The sequence below is a fragment of the Anas acuta genome, chromosome 4, assembly GCF_963932015.1.
Source record: "Anas acuta chromosome 4, bAnaAcu1.1, whole genome shotgun sequence".
Classification (NCBI taxonomy): domain Eukaryota; kingdom Metazoa; phylum Chordata; class Aves; order Anseriformes; family Anatidae; genus Anas; species Anas acuta.
The window spans coordinates 26,969,984-26,996,116 of NC_088982.1; the positions used below are offsets into that span (position 1 = coordinate 26,969,984).

The 26,133-nt window shown below is 40.2% G+C and overlaps 1 protein-coding gene across 2 annotated transcripts in view; it reads left to right on the plus strand.

The window, feature by feature from the left end:
- The first annotated feature begins 632 nt into the window (after positions 1-632).
- SLAIN2 (SLAIN motif family member 2) overlaps positions 633-26,133 on the plus strand; it is a 36,361-nt gene continuing 10,860 nt past the window's right edge. The window contains exons 1-6 of one of the 2 annotated variants that reach the window (XM_068680290.1): positions 633-1,268; positions 10,208-10,356; positions 17,759-17,923; positions 19,300-19,461; positions 20,475-20,834; positions 23,096-23,233. In XM_068680290.1, the coding sequence (XP_068536391.1) occupies positions 877-1,268; positions 10,208-10,356; positions 17,759-17,923; positions 19,300-19,461; positions 20,475-20,834; positions 23,096-23,233 (1,366 nt within the window). In that variant the 5' untranslated portion in view covers positions 633-876. The remainder of the gene's footprint in view (positions 1,269-10,207; positions 10,357-17,758; positions 17,924-19,299; positions 19,462-20,474; positions 20,835-23,095; positions 23,234-26,133) is intronic. The other variant, XM_068680291.1, reaches the window with a different exon arrangement.

A 26,133-nucleotide genomic window follows, 5' to 3' on the forward strand; every position in this document is an offset into this window, starting at 1 on the left:
TTAATGGTTATAAATGTAGTATCAATGAGCAGAGTGATACCTAGCAGAGTCCCAAAGGCCTTGGGACTTACACATTTCATGGGCCAAAATTGTTTTAATGCTTTTATACTTGTGACAATTGTGCAGACCTGTAGTAGTTTTCTTCTGATAAGTTTGCTTTGCCAGCAAATAATGAAAGCTGATTTCCCTGATAATAATTTTATAAACTGCTTTACTAACTTTAGGAACTGCTCTATTAAAATACCCCAGCCAATAAGTACTTTGAAGCAGATAAACACCCCGTGATACTTGTTCATGTGAAATAATGACATAAATACTATTTATGAATTAAAGGGCTGGATTCTGGAAGAGGCTGACTGTGACGGCAGATAACCACCTCAGCACAACTCTCACACAAGGGTGTGCAGAAAGAGGCGAGAATTAGTAAGTGGGGAGCGCTGCATAGGGCAGCAAAGCGATCCCATCCTACTCTCCACACATCATCCCGCTGCGTTTACGCCTCGCAGCCCACACCCCCAAATTTTCGGTGCACTAGGGCGAGGCCCCCCTGGCAGCGAGCAGCGCATCCCCCTCCTCCCACCCCAACCGCCGCACCCCAACTGAGGCGCTGCCCGCCTCCGCGCCCTGACGTCAGGCGGCGCGGAGGGAGGCGACAAGATGGCGGCGGCGGCGGCCGGACGCGCGCCCTCCGCCCTCTCCGCCACCGCCCGCCGGCGCCGCTGAGGAGAAGGAGGAGGAGGAAGAAGGAGGAGGAGGAGGAGGAGGTGGTGGCAGCGCCCGCCCCGCCCCGCCGCCGCCCTCCTCCCCTCCCTCAGCCGCGGGCCGCCCGGCCATGTAGACGGGGCGGAGGAGCCCCCCAACCCCCCCCCAGCCGCCATGGAGGACGCGGTGCCGGGCGTGAACGCGGACGCGGAGGTGCGGAAGCTGCAGGAGCTGGTGAAGAAGCTGGAGAAGCAGAACGAGCAGCTCCGCAGCCGCCACGCCGCCCTGCCCGCCGGCCCCGCCAGCCCCAAGCGGCCCCCGGCCGGCAGCGGGGCCTCGCCGGGCTCCCCCCTGCTCCTCGCCGCCGCCGCCGCCTGCTCCCCGCCGGCCGACGGCCGCTGCCTCAGCCCCGGCCCCGGCTCCGGCTCCGTGTCCAGGGCCGCGGGGCGGCGGCCGCCCCCCGAGGAGCCCGGCGGGGAAGGCGACGGCCTGCTGGACGACGCGGCGCTGCTGCGGCCCGACGAGCTGGAGCGCCTGGCCGGCTGCGAGGAGGACGAGACCGGCTGGTGAGGAGGCGGGGGGAGAAAGCTGGGGGGCTCCGTGCCGGGAGAAGGGCTCGGGGGCTGCGCATGGCGCTCCCCCTGCTCCTCCTCCTCCTCTTCCTCTTCCCCGAGGCCCCGCAGCTTTTGTGTGAGGCCCCCGCAGCTTCTGCGGGCCACGGGGGCGGTGGGAGGTGGTGGGGAGGGTGTGGGGGTGCTGAGGGGGCTGTGGAAGGGTTTTGGGGTAGCACAGGGTGAGGCAGGGTGCTGTGCTACTTCCTGCAACGCATCAGGTAGGTTGGAAGCCGGGATTTCGTCTCGCTATAAAGGCAGCAAATGTCGCACTCCTTCATGCAAGCCAGCATGTTTCTGAGATGGTTTCCTTTATTGCTAGCTTCATAACACCACAGTTTACTTTAGGCAATCCCTCTTTCTTTTTTTAATGCACTGCTTACCCTGCTGCTCCAGCAGGAACACCAGCGGGTGTTTGCTCACCTTGTCCTTGTGACACTTTGATGAGTGAATGAAGGAGGTTTCCTTTTCTCTCAGCGTCATGCTGTTCTCCAGCTGTCTTTCTGAAGTTTCCCGTGACACCAGTTGAGGAGCAACATAAGAGCTCTGGGAGAAGCAGTGGGGAGGAGCACGGTGTCAACAGGGAAATGCAGGGCAAACGTGTACTGCGAGGAAAAGAGTAACCAAAGCAGTCCGACTTGGCTCAGAGACGGTTATGAAGTTCAGCTGCAAAGGTCTTTTTCTAGAACTAACATCCTGAGAAACAGATTTTTGTTAAAATAAAAAAATCTTTTCAGAGTAATTAATGCTTATTAAAAACACTTAAATGATTTCATGCGTGGGCAGTGTTTCAGTTGCTCAGGGAGATTACAGTGTGTATATTGCCTCAGATAAGTTATTAAGTTGTTATCCTAACATCCAGCCTGATCCACTAGAGAAGTATGAGAGCATAAATTTATTCTGATCCAACACAAGCCTACTAAAATAAAACAAGGCATCATCTTCCAGATGACGAGTCCGTGCAGAATAGCTACTCTTATTTCCCAATTCATGCCTTGTAATCTACTGGTTTATAGCACGTTAGGGAAATAAAATATTCTGAATTTGTACAGTAAGTTTGGAGCCGGATGGCAAAATTTGTGAGTGTCATGTTTTCTAGTGACAATAGCTGTTACTGTTTTTTATATTAATCCTAAATCGTGGGAACCATAACACATCTCTTCAGTGAAAGTTACAGTCACAAGAGCATACGGTGACAGTGATGACATAAATTGCAGCGTGGCTTTGTTTACGCAGCTCTGTACGCTCGTGGGCAGGCGGCAGAGTTCACTCAGCTTGCTGCTGTCAGGTGTTTGGCACTTAGGCTGCCTGTTATTGTGGCTTCAGTTGTGTTTCTATGCAAATTCCAGTCCTCAAAAGACAACAGAACTGAAGTGCAGCTTGCTGCAAGTCTTCGCTCCTTTCCTAATATTACAGTGACTATAACACTAAACTTCAGTCTCAGATGTAGGACAGTGACTGAGAGATAAAAGAACTTGAAACGAGTAGTTTTAAAAACATTTACCAGTTGTAGCACATGTCAAGAAATATCAATATGTAATTAAAAAAAAACTTTGTCCTTTCATGCTGTAATTTACTATGCACTTAATGATAGATGTGGTTTGGCTAGATTGAAACGTTGACAGGTGAATTTTTTTTTCCAAATTATTTTTTTAAGTGGAAATCAAACTCCTGCAATTTCTGAAGACTATTTAATTCAACAGTTGAGGCACTAAGTAGTCTTAAGACCTCATTTTCTTATGAAGGTAGGATGTCTTTATCTTCACAGAATCATAGAATGGCTTGGGTTGGAAGGGACCTCAAAGATTTAGTTCCAATCTCCCCTGCCATAGGTGGGGACACCAATTTAAATAAAATAACCAAACCAGATTTTTGTGCATTTGGTAAACAGAGATAATCGCTCTAAATGAAGCTGGAAATTTTCAGAGCACAGGTGGATCAGCCAAAAAGACACAACTCTGCAAATAGGAGGGATGATGTAAGCGGGTTTCTTTGAAACTTTAGTAAAGATCATACTCTTAAGGCCTTGCTTACGCAAGGTCACTCAACAAGTAGTTGAATCAACTGTGAAAAGAGTGAATGTATTCAGTTAAAATTAATCCTTGTGTGAACTCTTCATGGTTCAAATGGATTTGGATCACTCCTGCTTATCCCCAAATCCCATTTGAACTGTAGGATTATACCTCTGTAGAGGTACAATCCACTTACCAATTGAGGAAACCTCAGATGGAAACAAACTAAATTTAAATCGCAGCTTGAGCATTAAAAGTTGATTCATCTGTTGATTCGTCTGCATAGAGAAGCCTGGATTTGTCTTGGCTGCTGGTTTCAGAAGGATGTTGCTGTGGGAGATAATAGATGAAGAAGAGTGCTGATTCTCGGCTTTGTGTAACGCAGGCATTTTTTCAGTCTGTGAAGTGGTCTGCAGCCTCGTTGTGCCAGAAGAAAAACTTTTCTTCACTGCTCAAGCTGTATTATTTTACATTTAACGCTCACACTAGATCAGTGCTTCTGGATCCTAGTTAAGGGGCTCAGACTTTATTCCTAATATGGTCCTGATGTTGCAAATAGCCCTGTGCACACGTGCCCAGTGTACTGAACTTCACCTAGTCCCGCTGAGAGTTTGTTTTAGGCTTACTAATGGCTTTATCAAGAAGTTAACGCTAATTTTGGCAATGCATTTTTATAAGTGTGCCTGTTTAGCTGTTCCCAAGCCAGTCAGGATTGATTTATTTTTTTTTCAGATTTCAGCGTGATCAGGTCTTTCTGTAAACCGATTAAAAAGACAGGAGGGCAGGAAGGGGGACCAGAGCAGAGAAGTCTCAGAGAGGCAGGAGGCAGTGTGCTGCTGCCTGCCTGACGTGCTGGCGTGACAAGGCTGGGCGTGAGCATGTAGCGTGCTGGAGATGACTTTGTAACAGTACGCAGGGTGGCCTGCTGTGCTGCTTCTTAAAAGAAAGCTGTCTCCAGTTTATTGCAGGATAAGAGTGCACACGTGGACAATTACCGTAGCATAGGTAACGTACCGTGGATCCACGCTGTAACTGGCTTTGCAGTAACTTGTTGCACGGTTACTTCCAGAAAAACCTTCTTCAAAAAGAGAGAGCAAAACATATGGTGATTATACGGTGATTTATTTTTTTTCCCCAAACTTGCATGTAGCATGTGCATAGCAGAGTATAGAGCTGGCTGTGTATCTGCTTTACACACGCTGCCCAGCAAACTTTGGAGCAGTTGCATCCTCTTTAAATGATGCTGCTATAAAAGCCAGCCTGCGCTGACCCATGTCTTCGTGTCACTTCAGTCCAAAGCCTCCCTGGTGGGGCAGGAGTAGCTGATGGCTGCCTGCCTTCATTTCTAGGCTGAAGGCTGGATGTTTAAAATTAAGTTACTGGGATTTGTTTACATTAATATTTCAAATTCATATTTTCAGTGTTTTTGAAGGCCTCAGATTGGTTGGGTAGCCTGTTTGAAATGGAAAGCAAGTGTTCTTACTACTCCATGCACTGTCATCCAGCAGCTATTTCTGTAAAAGTGATACCTATTTTTAATAGTTTACACTTCTGTTCTAGTCATCATTCCAATTAGCTGGCTATGTTGCTGTTTTGAGAGAGGATAAAAATACGATTCTCATCTGTAATGATTCGTAGCGATCGTCTTTCATCTCCCTGCTTCATGTTTGGTGAGCACTGACTTTATGTTTTGGGACTCCAAAGTTTGCCATGGTAAACTAGCAAAATGTTGGGTGTTTTAGGCTAGAGCTGCACCTGGGTGACATCCCGCTGCTGGAATTGCATTGCAGAATTTCCTGTTGGGCTGCTCAAATTGCATTGTGTTAATGTGGCTTGGGCCTCTTGGAAACTGAACGGGTTCGGATCAATTCCAGCCTGGTGATTTAAGTAAAAGAGCAAGTGATGCTTTTCATTTCCTGGCATACTAAGTATGAACCTGATTTGAAGTCTGTGGTGTTTCTTACCCAAATTCAGATCAAGGCTCCTCAACCTGGGAAGACAACGTGACAAGGAGCATGTGAGATGAGTAAGGATTACAGAAATTATCTGCTAATTAAATGTAACAACCAGTAACATCAAAGAGTAATGTCCTTGAGATAACCATTTCATTGTGAAATAGATGTTTGGGGACTGCTAAAAGAATCCCAAGGGAAGAATTTGTTTCCATTTCTGACTGTGTGATATTTATGGCTTTTAAATACAGTTGATATTTGGATATCATGAAAGCTTTGGTACAGATTTCCTTTATTGTCTTAAAGATATTGCTAAAATGTAGCTCTTAATCATGTTTTGTTTGGGCATGGTCCACATTTCTGCCTTCTCATAGGTGTTGGTAGAGCTCTTGAGCCTAGTAATTAAACAGGCTTATTTTGGAACATGTTTAACAGGACAGAAAACTCCTCAACTTCTTTCTCTGTAAGTAACAACAATACCATATTAGAGTATGCGTGCTCTAACAAATCCTTGTGAAAAGCTTCCCAAAGCCTGTACAGAGTTTGTGTGACCGTTCCAGGAAAGCTACATCATGGTGTTACAGGACTCTTCCAAGCTCCTGAAGGCCTCTTGTCCTTCAGAGTATCTCTCTCAGACAGTAACGTATTCCTTTGAGATGAGGAAATGAGCAAGGGCTATAATTTCCAGCAACTAACCGGTCTGTAATTGTTGTGGTAGTTTTGCTCCCAGGTGCACTTTGCGAGCCCTGAAACTTTCCACTTCTACTTGAAAATAATACCATGTAGTTAGAAGTGCAATTATAATAGGAGGATTTAATGAGACTTGTCCAATTAGCAAGTCCCGATTCTTTAACTCTCTACTGGTATCAAGGCTGTCAAAGCTTTTTTGTAGTATTCATCTCCTTGTTTTTGAGAGACATCCAGTACTTGACCGGGGTGCAGGAGGAGGCAAAAGGAAGTCTGTGGGCCAAGTATGTTCAGCGATGCTAATTAGTTTTTTTAATAACTAGAGAGTCTCTTCAGTCTTTCACCTGTAGCTGTTTATTCAAAATTCACCTTAAAATTTATCTCAAAGTGCTCCAAATAGTATCTCCAAGAATTTCAGATTCATCTAAAAGTCTAGGTCAATATTGTTGTGTCTAAAACTGTATTTCTAAGGCTGTCTTATATTCCCATCTGTTGCTTTATTTACTTCTAGTAGCTTTGCCTCATGTTTTTTTCCCCTCTCTTCTAGGGGAGTGTCTTGCTGATCTGTCCTTTAAATATCTATTTTTCCCTTGCATCTTCTCTTCAGGTAGCTTTCTTCATCCCACTTTTGTCTGTGATGTGTTTTGTCCCCTGATGTTTCCTTGTCTCTATCGTATGTGACTGTTTTTGCTTAAAGCTAATGTGACTAAAATAAACAAGCTTTAACTCCAGGTCCTCCAGCTTGCCATCTTCCATCTAATCTGATCTGCGATTTCATACTCATCTGCGTGTTTTTCTCCTGCACTTGAGCAGCAGAAGGGTTTTGGTTCAGAAAGACTCCTTTCTTCCTGGTTAGAAGCTTGGCTTCTGACTTCATGCCTGTGGCAACCAGCTACTTGTATTGTAACGCAGTGCGATGGGAGGTGCTCATCAGGTGAGGTAATGATTATGGAACTATTCTGTTCCTCTCTCGGTGTCCTGTCCTCTTTCTTCAGAGCTTCTTCCAGCTCAGCTGTGTCCCAGTGCAGCGTGCTGTGGCTTGCCATGCTGGCATTATCATATGAGCGTGTAGTGAAAGCTGTCTTTCTGCAAAAGCTTTTCCCTTTTTGTGCTGTGTCTTCCTAGGACTAATCCGTAGAGCCCCTGACTGCTTTAAATTTCAGATTGGTGCAGCTGTGACACAGTGCCTAGTGTGACAGCTGAAGGAAGGAAATGGTATCGTGTTCAGCAGAGTCATAGTGCCTGGGCTTCTTAACACCCTTTCAAATCAGGTGAAAGCCCCTGAGCTTCTCTCTGTACTGCTTTCTTTTACTTCATCTTGTGGCGCTAAACTCTGGTTGTGTCCCTACTCTCTTGTAGATCAATCACAGTGCAATTTTTCTGGTGTGCTAACATTTGAAGTGTGGGTGGTAACCATAAGCTGTCAGCTTCCTCAATGGCTTTCCATTTCCTGTTTTTAGAAAGTGATTTAGTGGTGTTTAAAGATGTATGAAGCCAGTGGGGATCTTCAGCCTTAGAGTTGCGTGCTGCCGATCAGCAGTTACGGTGCTGTTGAATGCATGAACAGGTACAAATGGGAACGAGTCTTTTCTGGGAAGCTCTTCAGCTGGAGAGGGCCTGCAGCCTTTGAGTCAAACAGTGATTTCACAAAGATGATCACTTAGCTTTGAGGTCACTTCTACATGCTTATTTTAATTCTGTAGTATCCTTTCTGTTCTTTTTTCCTTTCTGCTATTGGGAATAGAGAAGTAGAAGTGTAACTCCAGGCCTTCGCCTTGCCCTTGATCTTAATTTTCTTGATTAAAATTAGGCAAAGTGAATAGAATTGTGTCAGTTCCAAAACTTAAGATTAGCTGTTCTTTCTCAGATGCAGAATAAAGATCACTGCTTCATAATAATGAGAATCAATAATTGCACAATGTAAAAGAAACTGTCTTGAAAGAGTCATTGTGTTACTGCATTGATGCACATGTGCTTATCATGAGGTAGTGGAGTAGCATGAAATATTCTCAAGTTCTGCCTTTCTTGATACGTAGGGTGAAACAAAAACGTTCAAAGGCAAAGCGACTGGCTGGAAGGAGGTGGGAGAGTCTGCAGCATGTGTTTGGTCTGAAGGGGAGTGGGAAAGTAGGAGCTGTGTGAGCCTGAATTGTTTCAGTAGATAAACTGCTTGTGAAACAAATGCAACAGCTGCAAATTGCAGAAAATAATGCGGTGGAGCTTAAAATATCAGGTGCCATTTTGATCAGTCTTATAGATTGAAGATACCCGTGGTGTGCATCTTTAAAAAGGGGATATGTATTTTAATTTCTTGCCTGTTGCACAGGGTGTTACTGTAAACACTTCAAATGTGCATGGAACTTCTCAAACACAGCTCGGCATGCCAGCGATCCTGGGAGCTGGGAGCCCTCTCCGCACAGCACAAGAGTTGGCGTTGTTGCCTTTGACACTTCTCAGGACTCTGTAACCCTACCTTAGGACAGACAAGAGTGCAGGAAAGACAGTGAAAGTACATTCAAAGTGTTAGAGAGCTAGTAGGTGTTAAACATTGTCTTTAACTCCATGTAGATAACTGCATGAAGTTCGGCAATTTGTGTAATTGTTGCCATTGAACTGCAAAAACCAAGAAGTTCCTGTCCTTTCCAGGGATATTCGACGATATAAATACGTGCTGGGCTCTTAGCTTTTCTTGGGGGCAGAGTGCTTACAAGGATCCCTACAAAAGCAGTGTTACCTTCCACCCAGTGTCATGCAGGGCATTAAGCTGTATTTGTTTTTTGTTTGCATTGTTACAAGCTGCTTTGGTTTTGTGTGAAAACCTGACCAGTAGTCATAATCCTCTGACCTGCATTTGCAGGTGTAGCCTTTTAGTTTTGGTGGTTGGGGGAAGAATGTATGAGAGTATGCTCTGGACAAAGTGAGCAGTGTTTTGGGTAAGGTGTTCTTGGTGATATTTAAATATGCTTTTTGGGAAGCTTTTGTAAGAAGCAACCTTAATAGCAGGAATTAAAAATAAAATTCTTCTAAGCTGTTTATAAAAACAAACCAAGAACTACAGAAGAAGGATCAGTTAATAATCTCTTAATAGACCAGGGGAGAATAACTTCTGGTTGCTGATGTTGTTGGCATAAATGGAACAGGCAGTTCTGCAGTTTCGTGTAGAAGCGTGCTGCCTGGGCTGTCAAATGCTCCTAAGCCACAGTGTGAAGCCTACAACCACACTCACCTGGGACATGAAGTCTGTCATTGGATACTCCTAGAAGAAACAGTCGTTTAACCATTTCTGCACATGCAAAAGCTCCAGGTAGAGCTGCAGGTCGTGCAGGTCACTGTTGTCTTTTGCTGAAGCAAATATCCAAGTTTGCTTTTGTTCCAAAGATAAGGCTTAAATATCCCCCTTGTGAGTGTCTGATTGGATTTGACTTTGCCTTTAAACTGTTTGTTGAGGGAGGGTGAGTTCTCAGCTACATTTTTAGAGCTTTCCAAATGGAATATTTATTCCTTCCATCGCGGAATGCTGAAGTTAAAATAGATGAATGGGGCTGCTGATGGGCCTCAGCATATCCTCCAGAACAATATGGTCTCATTGTTTCCCTTTACTCTCCTACATGCATTATCTGTTGTCCCTTGTTTTTAATGCTTGACTGTCCACCCCTTAGGACAAAGATAGTCTCTTTGTTCTGTGTTCAAATGAAAATTAAAGGATCAGGTGCTAGGGTACAAGTTATAAGTAGAAAGAAAATGCATATCATTCAAGGATACTGAAATATGAGATTGTGTTCTGTGTACTTCAGTGCTGTTGCTTGGCTATTAAGGTGCTTATCACTTGCCAACATCTTTGCATTTAGGAAAACTATGGTTGCATATTGGGTAGTGCTTTATTTCCTTCTTTAAGGTGAACGTTACTTAAATCAATAAGATCAGTCCTCAGCTGTGCATTTATGTGACAGTGAAATTGTCCATATACCTGTGTTTGAAAAGATGTTAGTTTCTGGCATATCAATCAGCTTATCACAGAGTAGCAATGTAGGCATGAGCTCTTGATAGAAGTCTTTGGATAGCCATGTGTTTTCAGTATTATCTTGTATCCAAAATCGTTAATTTAAAACTAAAGCTTGTGCTTTCATTGTGTTTTGGGATTGTACTGTAGGTAGTACAAGAATAGAAATAGCACACTATGCGGTATTTTCTTACATGCCTTTTTGATGCCCATTTTGTCTTCATAACTTTTTCTTCTTTTCAGGCTATATACGTCCCCAAAGAAGAGACTGACTCCAGTGCAAAAATCTGTTAGTCCATTAGTTTGGTGCAGGCAAGTGTTGGATTACCCAAGTCCTGACATTGAAAGTGCTAAAAAGTCACTGATCCACAGGCTGGAACAGACAATGTCAGGTGAGTTCCTTCATACTAACGCCACTGGGTTGTGCAGATTTGCTCTGAAGAGAGATTAGAGGGATCAGAATTAGCCAATAGTAACTGTGAGGGAAGAGGATGAGATGCAACAGTTAATTCTGTCTAAAGTTGTTGTGGTCTGCAAACAGTAATTCATTCTCCTAATTTTCTGTACTGATTAAAAGGAAGCATTAGCCAGGAATCAAGATTTCAGAATTATGTCACCTGCGTAGTAAAAGTGTGTTTCTTTCTGAAAACTTTTGGCCAATGTTCTTACCTTAGAGATCTTTAAAGTAGAAGGCTGTATTAAACTAGCATAATTGTTGGGTGATGTCACTATGTTACCACAGAGATCAGTTTCTTGCTAGATGAGCTACATTATTCCATCTAAGAAAATTAAGGCTTAATTTCTTGAATACTTTGGGGGAGGTAATACTGATCCATTTTCTTCCCATCCTAAGTAATTTAAGATGATGTCACCATTAGATTAAGAACTCCACAGAGTTTGGTTCTTTCCTGACACAACATAGTTGATAAGAGTCTGGGGAAGGACTGATTGCCTGGCCCTTGAGTAAGAAAGCCTACCATCTTCATCCTTTCATTCTCAGCCTTTCTAATGTCAAATATCAGCAAAATGCTGGAGGATTTTCTGTTAATCTGATTTCTTTGTTAATTTTCTTGATAACTTACCAGCAATGCTTTCCCCAGTGAATGTTCAACATTTGTTTTAACCTCTCGGTCTTTTCCAAAAATTACTTTATTTTAGCTTTTGTTTGAGCCTATTTTTACTGGAGAAAAGAAAAAAAGTTATGCTGAGATAATCCTTTCTCTCTTACTATTAATATCTGTTCTTGCCCCACATATCCATCTTTTTGTGGTGCTATGTGACTTTTTTATAATTATTATCTGCAGGAATTAACAGAATGATTGAACTTGAGCTAAGAAGTTTTGAAAGTTTAGTTCCACAAGTGTTCCCAACCACCCTTCATATACATAAACTTTGCTGAGTTTGACTCCCCTCTTTGGATTCTTCTCTGGTGCAATTCAGTCTTAATTCTGATTTGTATTAAGATTGTTCTTAATGAAACTTGAAAGCATTGCTGGTAGATAACATGACAAATCCAGTTCTCATTTTTATAAAACTATTGAGTAAAATGGTGAAAGTGCCTTCAGTATGAGTCACCTTTTTTCTTTCCCTATTTCTTGTGCTTTGTGTAAGCAGCCTTGGCAAATGTCCATTAAAAGTTTTCCTGAACAGTTACAAGGCTTTCTACAGGTATAGATTGAAATTCTGAACAATGAAAAGTGCCAGGTCACAGAGATTTATGAAAAATGATGCAATTTTGGGAGCCTGAAGAAATTGTGGTATGACTTAACTAAGTACTTAGGACTGTATAGTAGATAGGATAAGCATGAATAATTTTGTCCGTTTTTCAGAGCTGAGTAGAAATATTCCCAAAGTAACCACAAATTCTGTAACCCCTAGAATATCTTTAAAAGTTCAGTCATGGTAGAAGCAGAGTGGCAGGACACTTCCATATGAAATGCACAAACTTAGGTTTGATCATTCAAACTGAGTCTAGGCAACTTCATCTCTTTTTTTTTTCCATAGCACTGAAAATCTGCTTCTGGCAGGGACACTTGCAAGAATACATCAGATGGCCGATAGTACTAATCAGGGGAGGAAACATTACTGGTAGAAGAGAGGGGCTGTAATACTGCTAGTTGGAGAAGTTTGCATGGAAAAGTGAAACAGAAAATGAAATTGTTCTTCAGAACAACCAGACTACTTGCAGTAGTAGGGTAGCAGGAAGCTCCACTGGAAAAGACAAGTAGTGCCTCTTGTAAGTGTGATTCTACACTAGATTATTCTGGGTTTTCTCTTTTACATCACATTTGCCCCTGTGGACCCCTGTCACTTAACTGAAACAGTAGCTAGTAACAGGTTAAGAAATTTCAGATCCAGTTTCCATTGGTAAGGCTTTTCATACTGCTGTTACTTTCTCTTCTGAATCCTTGTAGATGTTTCTTTTGTCTTGATGATTTTAGCTTTGTCAGCTCCTATTATATCTTTCTAATGTAATCTTTTTTTTGCTGTTTCTCAGTCTCAAATGTGCTCTTGTATTCCTACTTTTCTTCTTTCTTCTTATAAAATAATCTTTTTCCATTTTGTGGTGATAAAGAAGGGAACAGGGGCTTTCAGCTCCGTGCTCCTGTGAGCAAACAGTTACTGAGAACTCAGGATGCACAATGCCTTTTTTCTTCTGAGTTCAAGTTTACAGTTGCATAGAGTCCTGACTAGTGCTGGAAGAGTGTCCAGACTAGGGTGAACCTTAAGGCATATTCTGGTGCAAAGACTTCTCGTAGATATGCCTCAAGTCCCTGGTCAAAAGTGCAGGAGGGCGTTTCACGTTGGCTGGAAACCAGCATTTCCACCACATGGTGATCTAAAATGGTGTTGGGTTTTACAAGTAAAGCACGTGAAAAAAGCAACTGCAGAAGCACAGAAATACTATACCCAGGAGGAAGAACTTTTGGAAGAGATGCCATGAGACACAGTTGTATAAAACTAGAAAAGAGTAACTTTGGCCATGTTGCAATTTTTACTGAGGCAGAAGTAATTTATTTAAGTATTTGAAATCAAATGCATGATCACTATGGCCTGTAGTGGCTGTGTATAAAAACGTAAATGTTTTCTGTGCTGAGTGAGTATGATATTTATTTTTTTTAGTTAAGCACTGAGCTTGTTCAAAACCAACTATTATTTACCTAACCTTGGTCTCAGTGATGGAATTCCCTAATGATTGTTTTGAATTACCACAGTGACTACTAGAATAAATTTGTCACTTAATCATAACAAACAAGTTTCAGATCTCTATCATTTGGAGAAGTTGGTCTTGATTCATAAAGTAGGTCTTCTGAACTACCTAGGCATCAGTTTTCTGCACACAAATTTTTCTATTCCTCTATTTCAGAGCAATAAAGAGATTCAAGACCAGTTCAACCAGCTGTTGACTAAAACAAACTAGGTGCTGTGTGCTGTTTGTGAATGTTACGAAAGAAAATATACATTAATGTAAAAATGCTGATCGTTAACCCTGTCTTCTGGTGTTTTGAAAGCTAATGTGTAATATTTTCTAATGTAATATTTCATTTAATATAAAATCACTTTCACGTTAAAATTGATCTTACTAATGTCTGACAATCCTGAGAAAGACCATATTTTGAGCTGTAAAGCCTTCCTAAATTAGAGAAATCCGTGTTAGAATTCTGTACCAGAAAAATAGTTTGGATAGAGCTTTTATTCCTGGGGAAAAACACAGTGCTGAGGGAGGTAGTTCATACTTGCCTAGGATGAAAAATGCTGTACCACAAAAATTTCATCATGTACCAGGGAGTACTTTTCTATATGTAATGGAAGAATGCTTTCTTTCATCAGAAATCTGCATGTGATAAATATTTTGTGTCATTGTAAATATGTATAAAGAGCCTGTTTTAAAGGTTATGCAGTACTACAATTGTTTCCAAATTTGTTTAATATTTTGAAATACTTGTCTGCTGAGTAAATACAAAATAAAGAACTATTCATATTTATATTTTAGGGTTTTTTAACCAACTTTTTCAACAAGAGATGAAAAATTATTCTTTATGCTGTGAGAACAAAGATTCAATTGGAATGGGTACTTTGGGGTTCCTACATGAATGCTAAAAGCACTTGCTGTCAAAGGAGTTGCCAGGCAGAGAAGGACCTGGGAGTGATGGTGGACAGTCGGCTGAATATGAGCCAGCAGTGTGCTCAGGTGGCCAAGAAGGCCAACGGCATCCTGGCTTGTATCAGAAACAGTGTGACCAGCAGGGCTAGGGAGGTGATCATCCCCCTGTACTCGGCTCTGGTGAGGCCACACCTCGAGTACTGTGTTCAGTTTTGGGCCCCTCGCTACAAGAAGGACATCGAGGTGCTTGAGCGGGTCCAGAGAAGGGCGACAAAACTGGTGAGGGGCCTGGAGAACAAGTCCTACGAGGAGCGGCTGAGGGAGCTGGGCTTGTTCGGCCTGGAGAAGAGGAGGCTCAGGGGCGACCTTATTGCTCTCTACAGATACCTTAAAGGAGGCTGTAGTGAGGTGGGGGTTGGTCTGTTCTCCCACGTGCCTGGTGACAGGACGAGGGGGAATGGGCTTAAGTTGCGCCAGGGGAGTTTTAGGTTAGATGTTAGGAAGAACTTCTTTACTGAAAGGGTTGTGAGGCACTGGAACAGGCTGCCCAGGGAGGTGGTGGAGTCACCATCCCTGGAAGTCTTTAAAAGACGTTTAGATGTAGAGCTTAGGGATATGGTTTAGTGAGGACTGTTAGTGTTAGGTCAGAGGTTGGACTTGATGATCTTGAGGTCTCTTCCAACCTAGAAATTCTGTGATTCTGTGAGTTCTCATCAGAGTCAAACAGAATACAGCCTGCTTGTAATTACCTGCTCTGTTAATTGAGCTTTGTAATAAAACCAGGTTTCCCTTCTGATATTCTCAAAATAAACTGGAGGTACCTTAAGAATGCTGGCTAAAATTCATTGGATTCCCTAATTGATGAAATTAGCACGTATCCTGTAAGACTTAGAGTGAAAAGATCTAAGAAGTGGAATATAAAACTTCCATCTGTCTTTGTGCACTCTAAAATAATACTAATATTTACTGATTTAGACACCAGAGAGGCTCTTTACAGAAGGTGCAGCTTAAGGAATCTGCTGTAAAATCAACTTCAATTTCTGCTCTTTCTGCTTGTGCTGCGTTCTGCTACCCATGGCTTGTATGAAACAGCTGAGGAGGTGGTGACCACGCAAAGACTGGGGCAGGAGGAGGAGCTGAAGCAGGCTTTGCTGCTGAAGGCAGTGTTTCATGCAACTGTAGTCTATTTGGCTTTTTATAATGTCCAAATAAATAAAGGTCTTACACCAAATAAAAATTTTTAATAAATAAATGTCAAGTTGTCTGACATAGCAGAATGGAATACATTTTTTTTTTAAATATGCTACTCTCAGTAGCCTAGCTGTTACTGCACTAGTTCACTACCCTTTTTCAGTTACAGAAATGTCACACTTTTCTTTGCAAGGGCTTAGTTTCTGCTTTTTTTCCCCTAGAACCTGCCTGAGGGTATTGCCACGCATCTGCAAAGCCTCTTGTCATTTTATAGTATATATGCATAGTTTCAAAATTCTTATGTCTTGAAGCTTAGGTTCTATCAGCTAGGTGAGCTACAACTTAATCTAATCTAGATTTATACATCATAAAGTTTTGATCTCTAGCTTTCAGTTCAGTATTTTGCGACGTACTTGCTTCTTTGTTCAAGTACAATTCAGTTATCAGCTTGGCATAAACTGCTTTCAGCACTGAAGAAACTGCCTTTACCAAAACTGACCAAATTTCCTTTGGTTCCCACTTCCCCCACTGAAGTTCCATTTTCTGTCATGTTAAAATAAAAACTAAATTTCTGAGCAAAACCCTCATTTAAGTAGCTACCCAAATAGTACACTGTAACTGGGCAAGTATGAAAGCAGAGAGATCGTGGAATTTTTTGCAAGTAGTTAAAATTCATCTAAAAATACTTTAGCACTGATAGTTAAGATCAGTAGTAGAGGGAAGTATTCCATTTTGGCTTTTATGTTACATACAGTGTTTATGTCCATGGATAGAAAAATCCTGAAGCATTGAAACTGGATTAGAAGTGGATAGAAGGGAATAATCCTACAGTCCATTTGAAAGAGCCACTAAGTACTCTATTTTGATAAGAGATTTTTGAAGTTTACCACACCAGATGCAAAACTGTCGAAAATGTGATTATAACTTCTGCCTAAACAAATGTTATGTTGGTAGCCAACTTTTTGGCACACTTTTAAGTACTTCATTTGGCTGAAGTGTTAAATAGTCGATAAAAAACAACCAGAATAGAAAGTGGATCTTAGAAGAAGCATTAGTGTGGATTGTTGTGTTTGAAGCAGTGGCCATTTGGTCTAAGCTGGTAAAGACCTGGCAATGTAGAGATTTGTGTAATCCTCCTGTACTTGAGAAATACTTTCTAAACAAGTGATTGATTCCTTTAGTTAGATTCTTCACTAAACTGGAGAATAGTAGACAAGAATAACCACCATGTGGCTTCTGTTGTCCTGGTGATTTAAGTGGTAGATTCAAACAGCGCTTACGGATCTTACTGCAACACGCATTTGACCACACTTTCTGCTTCTGAGTGCCCAGCAGGTTCATGGTATCCAGAGATACAGATGCATTTGCTAGGCTTAACTTTTTTTTTTTTTTTTTTTTTTTAATTCTTTTGGTGTGTGCTTTGGGGAAGTTCATAGGTGGTGGTATTGCTGGTTCTCTGGTGCCAGTCTTAGGGTTGCTGTTGAAATACTGTGTGGTCTGGACAGGTCTCTGAATTCTGGAGAACTAGACATGAACTAACTGCATTCCCATGTAGTTTATGTACAACTTAATTGTTTTTTCACCCTAGAAGACCACTGTAGGAGATACTCTTTGAATGCAGGCTGGTTTAGTTTTGTCTGTGTATATTAATACTCTCCCAGAGATAAGCTACAGTTCTTGGACAGAGGCTGGGATGAAGCCTAGGGAGAATGAGAACAAGGTTGTTTGGGGTTGATTGAAATTTTAAAAGAGGAAAAATCAAAGGCAACTGCCTCAGCAGTTTCATTTTATTATTTGGCTTTATATGTGGAAATCGTATTTGGATTTCATCAAGATGGCTGCAGCGATGCAGTAGCCAAGAGCAGTCTTTCTCTGTTGGTATTTTTATAAGCTAAGGGCTTTGTTTCTTCAGTAGGCACTTGCTGTCCTTGTAGCATCATTTTTGTCATTTTCCAGTGTAGGCTGGTACACTGGGTTGCATCAAATACTCATTCAAACTGTAATCAAGGCAGCTGTATTTTATATACTCTTATATCAAGGGATGCCTCTTTATCACTAAATACAAAGTGGATGTTTTTTGTAGCCCTTGATACTTGATGGTGTGCTCTGGTTTGCATGTAATTGCATAGGCTATGCACTGAGATAGCTTAGCTACTGCTGTCTTTCGAGTCACTTCTCTCTTCCTTCCCTTGGCTGAGCATGTTGAACAGAAGAGAGTAGGTATAACAATTCTAGATTTGGTTTCTACTAGGAAAGTATTTGAAAAGACAATTAAATAAATTACAATAATAATAATAAAAAAAAGATAATAAAAAATAAAAGACAATACAGTTGTACCTAGGAGACACAGAAATCAGTTGGAAAAACTCCCTGATGACAGAAGTGCTCTTCTTGGATTGTATAGCAATTAAATCATGCTGAAGATATCATGTAGCATTATACTTTTTTTTTTATGGTTCCCTTCTTATAATTTGTCACTTCCTTCCTCTTTTATACAGCTTTGAAGAGACAGAATTTGTACAGTAGCCCTTTCAGTGCGGTCAGTTACGCCAGCTCCTATAGTCCAAATACTAGTAGCCCCTACAGCAGTGGTTTCAACTCTCCCTCCTCAACACCAGTGAAATCTGCTTTAGTAAAACAGTTCATACCTCCTGGTACCTCAGGTAAGTGTGTGTGTGTCTGTGCGGAGGGGAGGCCCCTTCCTTTCAAAAATAAGCACTCAAATACATCACATTTGCACGGAACCTTTGGAAGACACCAAAAATCTGTCGGTTTTCTGTAGGAAGTTTGCATCATGCAGTATTTAAACCTTTGAGGAAAGGCATTTTTGCAGACTTTTTGGTGTGAGATATGTTTAAAATGTTTGGATGCGTATTAGTGGTAGACCAAAACTCTTGCTGGTGCTTCTGTGGAGTCCCAGCACACTTTTGAGGAGCTTCTAGAATTGAGATATAAGTTGCATAGTACATGTTTAAATGTTACATGTTTGTGGTTGTAGTCTCTGCAATTACGGTGTTACTTATTCACTGAAATATTTGGTATGCCAGGTGTCCATCAGTACTGCTGAGATGTAATCTAAATGTAATCTAAATGTAATCTAAGAAAGAAGCATGTATTTCAGTTAAAGTCGTTCCTTGAAGTTTCGCAGGCATTGCAATAAACAGTAACTTCTGGCAATGTTTTCTGCCTTTATTCTGCACTATAGGCTCTTTCTTTGCAGTAGAAAAATCAATGTCTGGAACATCTCTACGGTGAAGTGAGGACATTGGCTTATATTTACTTTAAGTCACGTTAGTTTGCAGGGAAAACGAAAAAACGTTACATTAACAGTCCCACTACCCGTAGTTTGCTGTGGACTTACAAAGAGAAACCTGCACTACAATACACTCAGCAGCATCATTACCCAAGTTTTATTTAAATCTGTGTAGCTCTGATCTGCGTTTTGTGCAGTGTTTGCCTTGAGGACAGAGAGAAAATGTAACTGGAAATGGGCTGTCAGTCAGAAGGCAGCAAATGGGAAAGAGTTTTTCCTGTATGTTACAGTTTAGCAAAGGTGTGTGCTTATAACAAGTAGTATTTTTGGATAAGCTGTATTTTAAGCATTCAAAACAATCAATATTCATTGGGTCAGCAATTCCTTACTGTTCAAGAAAGATATACAAATAATCAAACTTATGTCTTACACTGTAGTGTGCAGAGACAAGATTTAAAGCATAAATGAAACAGTTATACAGTTGCTCTTTCTGCAAAAGCTGTACAAACTCCACAGCAGTTAAAAAACTTGGTACAGATGGACCAGATTATATGTCGTTAATTTCTTCTGTCATTGTTACAGTGATTTTATATAAAATTACTCATTTTGTTTGTGTAAATTATATTTTCAGCCTAGATTTGCAGTCAAGTATTTCAAACAGCCTGTTAGCCTCAATGTGTTAGTCATAATCTGTTCCCATGTTGTCGGTTCTTTTAACAGGATTTGCAACGTGCTTTTTTTTATATGAAAATAAAAAGCTCTTGTTACTCTATTTTCTTTCTGTAGGTCACCTTAAAAGCTCAGCAGATAGGAATCCTCCACTAAGTCCACAGTCCTCTTTGGACAGTGAATTAAGTGCATCAGAGATGGATGAGGACTCTATTGGATCTAATTACAAGCTAAATGATGTAACAGATGTGCAAATTTTAGCACGAATGCAGGAAGAAAGTAAGTGTTTTCCATCCTGAAAACCAAGTGGGGCATTTGATTTATTTATTTTTTTTAATTGAATAACTGCAGTAGGACTTACTTAGCAGGAATGAGAAAGAGGTTAAGACTCTACTAGGGATGTACAAATGTAGCTCTCCTGAGAAGAAATGTAAAGTCAGTATGGCAAGACATATGCAGTAGCATTTTTCACAATTCTTTCTTTTTTTTTTTTTTTTTTAAGGTTGACTTGAGTCTTTGTCTGTTGTCTTGGTCTCTCTGACAGTGTAGAAAGTGGTAGTAATTTCGGTTGTCTAACTCAGTGGTCTCCAAACATTTTTATTGCACACCCCTATCAGTAAAATTCTTGAGCACCCCCCATGTATATGTATTAATTCATAAATTATATAGATGCACAGTCCTATATTATGTACATTATAAAATGTAGACAAAAATATACATTAAAAAACGATGGGATAAAGATGATGCAAACACTAATTAAAAATATTATTTTATTTATTAATGTTACAAAAAATGATTTTTTTCCTTCACTACAGTGGGTTGTTTTCTGTACCCCCGAGGTGTGTGCACACAACTTTGGAGGCCACTGGCTAACTGAACTCTGTTTTGTCTAGGGGGAGTTTGTCATGTAGCTGCTTTGTTACATTTCCTAACACATTGCAAGGAGCCTTTCAGTGCAGTTGTTCTAGGATGTTACCTGATACCAAAATTAAGATGTGTCCTGTGTTGTGAGTTTCCAGCCTGGGATAGGAGACGAACAAGTAGACAGTAAACTATACTGATGGTTGCTGTAGTAGGAAAGGGGATGAGCTCACCTACTTATTTCAAGAGATTATAGGCTATTAGATAACTTCATTTGATACTAATCTGGAATCAATTTTGTGTCTCAAATAAAAAGAGGGAAGATGAGCTGAATGTAAGTTTGAGCTCTGGGCAGATATCTGTATGTGCTGTCTCTAGTCTGAACCATTTGTGGGCAGACAAAAAGTAAACAATGTTCTCATTGTTGCCAGGCCTCCGGCAAGAGTATGCAGCAACTGCTTCGCGGCGTAGTTCTGGTTCTTCTTGCAATTCTACGAGGCGAGGCACACTCAGTGATCAGGAGCTTGATGCACAGAGTTTAGAAGATGAAGAAGATGGCATGCATCACGCGGTGCACCCTGCTGTTAACAGGTTCTCACCATCACCTCGTAGCTCTCCATGGCCATCACCAAAACAATCTCCAAGGAATTCACCTCGTTCCCGATCGCCTGCTCGAAGTATAGAGTACAGTAGAGTGTCGCCCCAGCCTATGATTAGCCGTTTACAGCAACCTCGTCTTTCACTTCAAGGCCATCCTACAGATTTGCAGACTAGTAATGTCAAAAGTGAAGGTAATAAGTTCTGTCTCAAATTCATTACACAATTAGTTAAAGTAGTTGTGTAGTTCCTGTATAGGATTTTGGTCAACTATATGCCTGCATAATACCATGGTTTAATCTCAGAGTTGTTTAAGAAAAAGCATAGCAAGCAAAGCTTAAATTTTGCTGGGTAACTCTTAATAGTCAGATGAGTTGATAGGCTTCTATTTACATGTATTTTAGATGTTATCCAGTCACTCAGTGTAATCAAGCTTTGTGGTGACTGAATTCTATCTGTGGCAGGAAAATGCACTAAAATAAAGCAAAACACAAGGGAAATGATCATTCACCAGGAGGTTTAGGCCTTGCGCATGACAGGATAAAACACAGAGAGAGTAACTGCAAAGATAAGGGTAACATTGAAATTTATACATGCCCTTAGCCTGTGAGATAGCTGAATGCTTTCTTCTGACAGTGTAGGACTGTGAGCATTTTGAGCATAAACATGGTCTTAAAAATAGTACTGTCTTTGTTAGATATTTTAAATATTTCAAAGCTGTGCAAACTGCCACGTAAGAAAAATAAAACTTGCAGGAAACATGACACAATTAGACTATACCTAACCTTAATCTATCTAATCATTTTCCCATTTTAAGAAATGTGATTATCTGGCAAATAAAGTCTTCAATTCAGAAATAATATTAATTTAGATATTAAGAATTCACCTTATTTATGCCTCTTTAAGGTAAGCTGGATGTAGAGTGTCTGATGTAGAGATGATGTAGAAAGTATTTGTAAACAGTTTATTTTCTATTTTTTCCCCACTGATACAGCAGAATTCTATCTATCTATGCCATTTACAGAATTCCACTGACAAGAAATAGTAAATTTTTAATTAGGAAATTAAGTGTGCTTGGCTAGAGCTTTTGGGGAAGATGATCCTGCAAATTTAATTAGCTGCTTAAGAATATCTTTGGAAGGGCCGACAGAAATCTCATCTAGTAATAGTAGCTTGAGAAAATTTTAGGTATATAGGAAATCAGTCAACACAAAAGTTAGTAAACTATGTTGCAGCTTAGTTGAGAATTCCTTTCCTGTTCTTTTCTAGGGCTTTGTGAAAGTCTTAATGCATGCTATATGAGCTACAAGAAAAATATTCCATTAGAGGCAAGGTACCATAAACTGGCGTCCCACGTATCAGAGGGATGAAAATAGAGCGTGATCACGTGTTTCTGAAACACTTCCAAGGAACTCTTGGAGTGTTTTTTGTGCTGTTGCATGTTGCTTGGATATTCAGAGTTGATAGACCAGCAGCCTAAAAAAGTTGTTTGGGATTTTTTTTTTCTGCTCTAGACTGGTTAGAGGGAGGTTTAGATGTTCCAAGATGCACCAACTGCAATGCAAACCAGTGCAAATTTCTAAGTGAAGGAAGTACACCTGTAGGAGTATTCAGCCTATGAAGATGCATACTTTTGTTTTCATCTTTAGTGCTTGTGCATGGTTAGAGTACTTCTTCCCCGCATCCCCCCTTCATCAGCAGGTTGGCCGTCCATCGTGCCTTGTCATCTGCACTCCTCTGTCCTGACCTGTGTCATCAGCCCAGCTCTGCATGGGTTGGACATAGCAGAACATCATTAGACTTGGGAGAAATTTAATGGCATCTTTGTGTATTCTGTGACACGTGGTACCAATTGTAGAAGATCCTTAAAGAACCAGTACTAGCTGAACAGTCAAATGAGATGTGAAAGAAGAAGCATAATATTTCTTTAATTTTGAATGTTGTGTGTTGACAGTTTCTTTCCAAGTGCGTGTCAGTTATTTGTTGTATAATGTGCTATGATGAGGCTGGGTAGTCCCAAACGTTGAGTGATAAATTACGGTATGTTTTTAATCTTCAGGCAAGCATAGTATATTATAACTTTATTGATGAAGACTTTGGGAAGTATGCCAAACTGCAAGCTAGGTTTCTCTGTTGAATTGCTGTAATGGTAGAACAAAACCCAGGGAATTATAATGTAGACATGCTTCGATTTCAGAACATGCCATGACTGATTTCTTTTCACCACAAGTGAGAACTGTTCCTTCTTCCTTTTTTTTATATAAATGTGTTGTATATGTTTTGTATATGACGCATCTAAAGAACTATAATGTAACAAAATAGGCATTTAAATTGCACCGTAGTTTATATACCTGTTTGTGTCACTTAGATTTTTGGTTTCAGCTATTGGTTAAGAGCTTGGACTTTGTCCAGCATTTAACTACATATCATGATATCGTTGTGTTGTTTCATACAGAAAAACTAAGGCGTAGTCTTCCAAACCTGTCCAGGACATCTAATATCCAAGCTGAGTCTGTGAAAAACAGCAGAAGTGACTCAAACTTCCAAGTGCCAAATGGAGGAATACCTCGCATTCAACCTCAAGCCTCAGCCAGTAAGTACTTTTGTGACATTGCAGTGTATATGTTAGAATTGAGTGGTGGTACTGAGCTGTTTTCCAGTGTCATGGCACAGAGAAACACTGCATGCCACACTGGCAATACTAATTTTTATTTTAATCACATTTGTCTGGAAATTTCTTTTTTTGATAAAAGAAATCAGGTGCTGAATATATTCAAGGGATGTTTGGTCTCTAATTATAGAGATATAAAGTATCATTTGTACTGTCCTAAAAGCATATACAAAAGCACTATAAAGAGTGTAAACATAGTGGTGTTAGACATTTCAGAAACCATTTATTTTCTGTGATTAACAGGAGGTATAATGCCTTATACTGCTGAAATTTATTTTCAGACCACAAAAATGTATCAGGCTACCAAAACACTTATCTAGGTTGGGTTTTGCTATTTTTAACTAGTGAAACCCGATCTGAAATCATTCATGCAATTTTAACTCTCATTTGCAGTTTTTCTTCTTCTGTTCTGTCACCTGACAATTCTGTGTTCAGATGCAGATTTTATTTTTTTTCAAGTGGCAGTGTTTCTCAGTAAAGGTTTGGATGAACCTGCAACCTGTGAAACAAATTAGCCCAGTGCTGGGTTAGTGCCTGCTAGTTTGTCTGAAAGTGAACTGCTAATATGAGAATGCTGCTAATCTCTCAAGGCTCCTAGCAATGGTGACCTTAAAGAAGCCAAAGCAAATGAAACTTAAATATTCAGTGCTTCTTTGTATGTCAATATTGACAGTTCCTGTTGTTTAAATGTTTCCTGACCATTTTATTTTAAAACAAGTTTCAAAATGAATAAGACTGTGTGACATTTTCAAAGGAAGAACACTTTATGAATATCATTATTTGTAGAGCTTTGAACTATGAAAGTTCATCAGTAATCTAAATATTTGGCAAGTAATGTAAGATAGTATCTGTGAATGAAACTAATTTTATTTTTACCTATTGAACAGTAAATGCATACTGGTGTACCAATTGGCCTGTTTAACTAGTCCTTTCTAAACAGTGGACTAATACAACCACATACAGTTAAGTACAGAATAAGGAATACAGATCTTGCCAAAGACTACAAGATTTCTATCTTTGCAGTGTCTCTGACTGGATGTAAGGGTTGTGTGTCCCAAGTGTGTGATACTATAGCCAAATCTGCACAGGTTTTATTTGGTGTTTTAAAATTGAGCGAACTTGGAAGAGGAAAGCAAAGAGGGTAGCTTAGATGGTCATAAAGCTATTTCCAAAATTAAAAGTATCTTCATAGTGAAGCTTTATGGAAAGATCAGACAGCAGAAGTCTCAATATTCAGTATTAATTGAGTTACTTCATTGCAGGAGTGTGTGACTTATGTTTTATACATATATAATTTTTTTTCCAACTGCTGGATGGATTGAGAATCATGGAAACTATTAGGTAAATTTGTTTGCTTTTTATGGGAATCTTTCCCCAGATATGAACCAATCTAGACCAACTTACACTTCAATGTAAGTTAAGTATCGTTAATAAAGCGCAGATTTCTAGCTTTTACAGTTTCCCTGCTCTTACAGATGTTTGTCAGAGTCTTGCTATTGACAATCGTAAAACGGTTTGTGTATGAAGTCAATGAGTAAGTATCTTTGCTTAGCCTGGATTAAAAAAATTTCCTCAAAATTGTACATTGTATTAAAAAAATACAGAATTGTGTCTTTTTATTGTATACTTTTTGTTTTATTGGTTTTATATTTTGTCACCTTGCACAAAGCACTGTTAAATTGCAGCAATTTTTTGTTTTCCCTTGGCAATGACTTCCGGGTCTTGGGATTCAAAGCTTCTTCATACCTGCTAGTTTTGCATGAGCTTACCTTTGCAAGGATGCTGGCTTGCCACCTGAGGTCACTACTTTTCTCTTTGTCAAAGATCTGCTGTTCATAATTTACTTGCACATTTGCTGTGGCTGCAAAACTGAACTTGCTATGGTTGCTGGCACTCAAAAATGAGTTAGGAATCCAGTAAGTTTCTGTATAACAATTCCTGTTACGGTTACATAGGCAAATTGTATATGCCTGATTAAAGAGTAGAGGAAAGATATTATAGTACGTACAATTGTAAAAGGTGAAAACATTTGGTATTACAAGTTTTAGCTGTGATTTAGTGAAAAATCCAAATTCTCTTTGAAAAGGGATTGACTGAGTGAATTACATACTAGTTTTTAACTATTAGAATCTTCCTTCACATCTGGTTCACCATGCTGTTATGCAGAAAGGATTTTTGAATATGAAAGCTGATAAATATTTTTCATCTTAAAACACTGGAAGATGAGTTAATGTTTGCATTCTCTAAGGAACAGGTATCTTTTAGACTTTAATGTGTTACAGATTGCAGAAGTCTCACATTTAGGTACTACACCACATAGATTGTGCAAAGCTATCGAACTTAAAAGGTGGCTTCCATGTAGGAGCTACATGCTCTGTTGTGGATTGTGTGTTCATGATACTTCTGTACTTAACTAGCACTTATTAACGTAGGGATGTGAAATCTTAAAGGAGAGTTAAATATAATGCTTTTTCAAAGAGGTAAACTGTAGATTGTACAGATTATTAGTAAACTCATTGTGATCTGCCTGCCAAGATCCAGCTGCTTGGCATATTCAGAACAAAAGAAGAAAGTGATTACTTTAAGGAAACCAAGTATTCCAGCTCAGTTAATCAGAAATAAACATAACTACATATATTCAGCTTGCACCATTTGTGACAGGTAACGTAATAGCATACAGAGCAGTTCAAGAGCAGCAAATAGTGTGGATGAACATGCACTCCATGCTTATCTCAAACTGCATGTTTCCGCAGCATTACTCAAACTGCCCTGCCTGAAGTTCTTTTTGGTGGTGTAGTGCTCGTAATTGTTTAGCTGTTGAG